Source organism: Pteropus alecto, unplaced genomic scaffold, assembly GCF_000325575.1.
Source record: "Pteropus alecto unplaced genomic scaffold, ASM32557v1 scaffold321, whole genome shotgun sequence".
In the NCBI taxonomy this organism is placed as follows: domain Eukaryota; kingdom Metazoa; phylum Chordata; class Mammalia; order Chiroptera; family Pteropodidae; genus Pteropus; species Pteropus alecto.
In genome coordinates, this window is record NW_006431044.1 from 129524 (window position 1) to 137261 (window position 7738).

General features: G+C 44.0%; 1 protein-coding gene and 1 pseudogene across 1 annotated transcript in view; one reads left to right on the plus strand and one right to left on the minus strand.

Annotated features, from left to right (window-relative positions):
* The window catches only part of LOC102898801 (zinc finger protein 256), a 25821-nt gene that overhangs the window by 12496 nt on the left and 5587 nt on the right, over window positions 1–7738 (minus strand). Inside the window, exon 3 of the mRNA XM_006905524.3 lies at window positions 7–5527. Coding sequence (XP_006905586.1) covers window positions 2961–5527 — 2567 coding nt within the window. The 3' untranslated portion in view covers window positions 7–2960. Of the gene's footprint in view, window positions 5528–7738 lie in introns of the transcript that reaches the window.
* LOC112485556 lies at window positions 7250–7368 on the plus strand (annotated as a pseudogene).

A 7738-nucleotide genomic window follows, 5' to 3' on the forward strand; every position in this document is an offset into this window, starting at 1 on the left:
TGATGCCAAGAGTCTCCCATCTGTCCCAATCCACCAGTGACGTGACAGACCAGGAAAATGGGCAAACGCTACACAGCAAGGCATTGCCGTATTACTGAATGCCTGGCCTTACAAAACAGATGAAGAATATGTTAACAGTGCAGATTAATCTCCAAAGTGTGTGGTATATGTTTCCATTACATTGTGTATAGCACGAAGATTTTGGAGAAAAAAAACAAAAGATATATTCTTCCGGTATTGAAAGCAATCCATCAAACAAAGAAGTCATTGCGGTATTAAAAAAACGAGTGAAATTCCAACATACACCCTTGTTGCTTCGCCGTCCTAGTTGGTAAAGAAAAGGAAAATGGCCAAAATTCATAAAATAGGCAAAAGATATAAGCAGACATTTTACCAGACTACAGATAGCAACTAAACATATGACAAACTCCTCATTGATAATCCCTAGGGAAATGCAATTACATCCACAGTGAGACAGCACTATAAACTACTTAATAGGGCTAAAAATGACAAATTAAACCAAGTATTCATGATAATGTGGAGAGATGAAATTCACAAACTGCTAATAAGAATGAAGAGAGGTACAGTCATTTTAGATCGTCATTTGTTAGTTTCTTCAAAAGTTAACATTCACCTATCCTGTGACTCAAACATTTCGCTCTATTGACAAAAGATAAGTGGAACATGTCATATAAAAAATTGTACACATGGGTTCGTACAAGCTTAATTTACAATGGTAAAAAAAAAATTGGAAATAACCCAAATGTCCATATAGAGATAAATGAATAAACCAATTGTAATATATTCAAAGACAGAAATGAAAAACTGAGTTACTTACATCATTGATGAATCTCAGATAATGCAACATGGAGGAAACCAGAGAAAAAAACCAGGTGAACATCTAATGATTCCCATCTTATAAATTCTAGAAAATGCAAAGGTATCTACACTAAGGAAAAGTAAAGCGATGATTATTTGGAGGGCTGTGAAGGGCAGGGAGAAATTATAAAAGGACTTGAGGCAAAAATACAGTGACAGATTTAGTCACTACCATGGCTGTTACGTTTTCACAGTTTCATAAGTATGTCAAAGCTTATCAAATACATTTTAAATGTGTGTAGCTTATTACATGTAAATCATACCTTTAAAAAGCTTTAAAATGGCTCAAGAAAAAAAAACCTGTGTGTCCCACTCTTTTTGGGAAACAGGTTTGACTATTTCCTATGCTGACGCCACCAACTTTGTCCTATTGCCTCTGAGGGTTGGTCTTGCCTCAGTGGCAGCAAATGTTGGATAGTAATACAGGACATTTCGACTTCAGTCAACAGAAATGCTGGCTGGGTCACAAGAGCCACATCTCTAGACCCCTTAACTTTGTTCGCCTACCTGCGTGACGACACCCTTTAGGCGATCATCACTGAGAGGCTTTCTCTGACAAAGACTTTGGCTACACAAGATAAACACGCCTGGAGGTCCTGAGATTTGTGTACGCACTGATCCGCATGGTCACCGTGACAGAAACATTTATGGATTCACTTTTGAAGAGGCGTGTTTCATCGAGCTGGCTACAGTGTCCTCCAATCCCTGTTAATCTTGTGTTGTTTCCATAGTAGTCATGGTTTCCTGACCCCTATGGTCTTACAATCAGCGACCGTCACCCACAGAATCGTGGACATGAGGGCACACAGATCTTCGTAGGACCTGGGGAAGGGATTCCCTTCTCTATCCCCTGAGATATCCCCTGTAAACAACGGGGAAAAATTCATGCTGCTCCAAGAAGCACCTGAGAATGTCACATTCTGCCCCCTCCTCGGGGTGACTGATCTCTGTGTTTCCTAAAACTCATAGCATCCAGGCTTCCGATGAGAACTGGCGAACCCTGCAGTCTTTCCTAGGAGATCGTTGGTAGGAATGCAAATTTGGCAAACACTGGTGAGCTGTTTTTTGCGATCATGCTGCCCCACGAAGAACACAAAGTTGGAGACCCCTATAAAAACTTCACCCGTCAAAATTGTGGAACCAAAATGTGTATGTAAAACACTCCACGCAGTAAGTAGAAAGAGGACTTAAAACAGTAAGGCATCCGTATTGTACAAACCAAAGCAATGCACGGCAACAGTTCGAGTTGGTGACTTGAAAGCTGAAAAAATGCAAGAGAGAACATATCCCTGAAAAACACCCTTCTCCAAGTTGCCGAGCAAACTCATGGGATTCTTCTGCCAAGACTGAGTCAGGTTCTTGCCCAAGCAAGTCAGAGAAAAGGGAATGTGAACTCCGAAGGGCTCAGGCTAGTCCTAATTTTCTCCAATACATGAGATGACAGAGGTCAGCTTCCCTGAGCACATGGGAGTGGTGACGGATGCAAACTGTGGGAACTTGGCAAGAAGTAGAAACAAAATGGCTTTTACAATAGAAAATGTCAGTGACGTAGATCTGGAAGGAGCCCTGGGCAAGTTAGAAAGGGCAATGTAGACGCACGTGTTTCTACGCATCACTAAGACTTATGGGAAGGCTCCCAACTGTGGATGACTGGACGTGTGAGATTCAGTTCTGACAAATGGCTTCTTATGGTTTCTTCTTGTGTCGTTACACGGAACAAGAGAATTGCACATTTCCCTGCACATCTAAGGTCGTTCTCCAGAGTGAATTCTACAGTGTATAATGAGGTGAATTCTTTGGCAAAAGGATTTCCCACATTCCCTGCACTCCTAAGGTCTTTCTCCCATGTGAACTCTCCAGCGATGAAAGAGCATCGACCTTGGGGTAAGATTGTCCACATTTGCTACACCTTAGGCCTCTATCCTGTGTGAACTCTCAGATGATAACGAAGTCCAGAGATATAAGTAGATTTCCTACCTTCACCTCACTTTTAAGATCTTTTCCCAGTACGAAATCTCTAGTGTTGAGAAAGCTATGATTTATGGCTAAAGAATTTCCCAGATACTGCAGTCATAAGGCCTCTATCTTGCATGAACTCGCTGGTGGACGATAAGGTGATGTCTTTGGATAAAAGACTTCCCACATTCACTGCACACGTAAGGCCTTTCTCCTGTATGAGTTCTCCGATGTCGAATGAGTGCCGAGCTCTTGGGAAAAGATTTCCCACAATCGTTACACTCGTAAGGCCTCACCCCGGTGTGAACACTCTGATGATAACGAAGGCCGGAGCCAGAAGAAAAAGATTTCCCGCATTCGCCGCACCGATAAGGCTTCTCTCCAGTGTGAACTCTCCAGTGTTCGACGAGGTAAGAATTGGCTCTGAAGGACTTCCCGCATTCAGTGCATTCATAAGGCCTTTTGCTGGTATGAACCCTCTGATGGTCACGGAGGGCATAACAAGAGGCAAAAGACTTCCCACATTCACTGCACTCATAAGGCCCTTCTCCAGTGTGAATTCCCTGGTGATAACGAAGTTTCCTCCTAGTGGTGAAAGATACCCCACATTCGGTGCACTCATAAGGCCTTTCTCCCGTGTGAGCTCTCAGGTGGATAAGAAAGTAACACTTTTGGATAAAGGATTTTCCACATTCACTACACTCATAAGGCCTTTCTCCCGTGTGAACTCTCTGATGATTTCTGAGGTTGAAACCAGATGCAAAAGATTTCCCGCACTCGCTGCACTGATAAGGCCTTTCTCCCGTGTGAACTCTCTGGTGTGTGAGAAGGTGATGTCTTTGGATAAACGATTTCCCACATTCGCTGCACTCATAAGGCCTTTCTCCCGTGTGAACTCTCTGGTGATTACTGAGGTTGGAACCAGCCGAAAAAGATTTCCCACACTCGCTGCACTGATAAGGCATTTCTCCCGTGTGAACCCTCTGGTGTAGAAGAAGGTGATATTTTTGGATGAACGATTTCCCACATTCGCTGCACTCATAAGGTCTTTCTCCCGTGTGAACTCTCTGATGATTACTGAGATTGGAACAAGACAAAAAAGATTTCCCACATTCAGTGCACCGATAAGGCCTCTCTCCGGTGTGAACTCTCTTATGGTAATGAAAGGCAGAGCTAGAGGTAAAACACTTCCCACACTCGCCGCACTCATAAGGCCTTTCTCCTGTGTGCACTCTTTGATGTTGAATGAGGTTGGACCTTTGGCTGTAAGATTTTCCACATTCGCTGCATTTATATGGCCTTTTTCCAGTGTGAACTCTCAGATGATAACGAAGGCCAGGGCGAGAAGTAAAAGATTTCCCACAGTCACTGCACTCGTAAGACCTTGTTCCATTGTGAACACTCTCGTGATAACGAAGGCCAGGGCGAGAGGTAAAAGACTTCCCACACTCACTACACTCGTAAGTCCTTTTTCCACCATGAACTCTCCGGTGTTGAGTGAGGTAAGATTGACAGCTAAAGGATTTCCAGCATTCGCCGCATTCAAAAGGCCTTTTTCCAGTATGTACTCTCTGGTGTAAAATGAGTATCGAACTATTGGTAAAAAACTTCCTACATTTATTGCACTCAAAAGGCCTTTCTCCTGTGTGCACTCTCCGGTGTAGAATAAGTACTAAATTACTGGTGAAAGATTTTCCGCATTCACGGCATTCGTGAGGCCTTTCTCCAGTGTGAACTCTCCAGTGGATAATGAGGTAGAATTTTCGCCGAAAGGATTTCCCGCATCGAGTGCACTCGTAACGCCTTTCTCCAGTGTGAACTGTCCGCTGTCGGATAAGGATGGACCTACGGCTACAAGATTGCACACATTCACGGCACAAGTCACAGTTTTTTCCAGTGTGACTTCTCCACGGATAGATGAGGACAAATTTTTGGTTAAAGGACTTGCCACATTTGCCGCACTTGTACTGCTTTGCCCCAGTATGAATTCTTCGATGCTGATTGAGGACTGAGGTTCGCCTAAAAGATTTGCCGCAGTCGCCACACACGTGAAGCCTTTCACCAGTGTGCACTCGCTGGTGAACAACAAATGAGGATTTGTACCTGAATGTTTTCCCACAGTCGCTGCACACGAAACACTGTCTTGCGGTATGGACATCCCGGTCCTGAATATGTGTATGTAGAGGGCTGAAGGCTTTCTTACACTGTCCCCAGGAGAAGGGACTTTTCCCGTTTGGTATAGTTGCCCAGCACTGGGTGACTCTGTCTGGCTCCTCTCTGGTGTGAGTGGTCTGTTGCTGCACATGTTCTGAGGTGGCCGGGAAGTTCTTCCCAACTTCATCGCAGGTCAAGGGCTTCTCTGAAGCATGGAATTTACAGTTCTTCACAAAGAAGGTCCTATCTCCACTGCTTCTGAAGGGTTTGTCTCTCAGGTGCTGTGTGTGGTGTCTTTGGAGATGTGCACTAAAATAAAACTGTTTCATACGTACCCCACACTCAAACGCTGTCTGGCTGTGTGATGTTCCTTGGTGCTCAGCCAACTGAAGTATGTATCTCAAGACTGGACCACAGCTCTCACAGAAGTGGGTCTTCTGGGAAGACAGAGCTGCCTTGGAGGTGCTGGTCTGTGACACTCCTTCAGAGATGCTCTGTTCAAAGGGCGCCTCCACGTCCTCTCCTCCACAGCAGCAACCTGAACACAAACAAACGCTGGTGAAATACACGATGACTATAGAGATGGAGAACCCTCATCACAAATGTGCATCTGTCACATCTGGCAATGAGTCCATGGGATGCTTTTCAATGAAGGGAGTTGAAATCTGGTTGGAGAAGTGGCTACTGGGCATTTCTGCGCCTCTAAAGCAAATGAATGGTGGCGACCTCACCAGGGGAAAGATGGCAGGATAAGGTGAAACAGAGAAGATAGGCATACTCTAAAACTCGCTCTTCTAGCAAAGGATCCCTACAGGATCTTTCCTCCTGGTGACGTGAGGCTCTGCAGAAGCGTGTGTCCGAACCCGGGAAAAAACAACTGCAACAGAATAGAACACGTGCTGTCCGAGGCCGATTTAAGAACGCACGTCGATCATGTGGCACGTACGGACCAATGTTGCAGAGCAACGGAGGGAGAGCTGAGGAAAGTGGGTGAGACATGAAGTCCAGAGAGGTGGAGCTTCTCCACGGGCCAGGAATCAAAGTAGAAATAACACAGGAGTAGAAATGACTCATCAGCAAAGTAGCAACGATGGAGGAGAAGCAAAAAGGGGGTGTGGCTCTGGCGATGACAACAAAGCACTGGTTAAATGGGAAACGTTCCTGCTATGACTGGAACGGAGTCCTGACGTCACACCCTACCCAACTTCCCAGCTTCGACATGACCAGGTACCCGTGAATTCACCTTGCAGCCTCGGCTATTGAGAATCTCTACAATATTTGCCATTCCTGACCTCAGCTGACAGAAGTGCATGGTAATTACATGCCCAGGCCCTCCCCAGAGCCAAGACTGCCACACCCTCGCAGCCCGGTGACCTTGAAACCAACCCAAGGTGAAGGTCTTTCCACACCAAAATGAACCCGTAAAGGCAGGAAAGAGGTGACTGATCCATCAAATGTGAATACATCAACAAAAGGCTATATAAGAAACACGAAAAATCAAGGAAACGTGACATCACCAAAGGTGCACAAGTTTCCAGCAAGTGAATCTACTAAAATACTAGACAAAGAATTCAAAATAACTGTTTTACAGAAGCTCAGTCAGCTCCAAGAGAACACAGAGAGACCCCTCAGAGAAATCAGGAAAATAATACTTAATGAACACATCAAGTTCAGAGATAGAAAAAATTTTTTTAACGAGTTAAAAAGAAATTCTGGACTTAAAGAATACAAAGAATGAAAAAAATTGCAACAGAGAGCATCAAGGGCCAATTGATGAAGCAGAAGAAAAACTTGTGACCAAGCATCAGATCATTTCAAATCATCCAGAGGAGAAAAAAGACTGAACAAAGCACATAATTTATGGGATGTCATCAAGGGAAATGTTTGCAATATGGGAGTGTCACAAGGAGTGAGGGAGAAAGGGGCAGAAAGATTATTTACAGAAATAATAGCTGAAAACTTTCCCAATCAGAAGAGATACAGACAAACAAGTACATGATGCTCATAGGTCCCCCATAGTCACTGAGACACATTACCATAAAACTTTCAAACATCAGGGACAAAGAAAAGTTTGAAACCAGCAAGAGAAAAGGAACACACTGCATACACAGGAACTTCCATAAGGCTATAAGTGAATTTCTCAGTGGAAACCATGCAGAGCAAGACAGAGTGGATGAAAAGTTCAAAATACTGAAGGGAAAAAAAATACCAACAAAGAATACTTTATCCAGCAAAGCTGTCCTTCAGAAATGAAGGAGAGGTCTAGGGCCATGCCACCCTGAACAAGCTCGATCCTGTCTGATCTCAGAAGCTAAGCAGGGTCGGGCCTGATTAGTACTTAGATGGGAGACCACCTAGGAAGACCAGGTGCTGTAGGCGTAAAAAATAAAAAATAAGGGTTTGTAAGCTGACAAGGTCCTTGCAATCTGTGAGGTCAATCAAGGGTTGCCTCGCCTAAAAAAACAAAACAAAACAAAACAAAGATATGGAACATTTTCCCCATCCCCCAAAGTTCTCTCATGCTCATGTGCAGTCAAGCTCTCCCATGTCCACCCCAAGCCACCACTGAACTGTTTTCCATCACTCGAAATTAATGTTGCTTATTACGGAATTTCATATAAGTAAAATCATGTAGTGTATACTCTTTTGTGCCCAGCTTCTTGAGCTCAGTGTAATATTTTTGAGATTCACTAAAGTTATAGCATGTATCAGTAGTTTGTTTTAATGGTTAGTAGTATTCCATTATTTG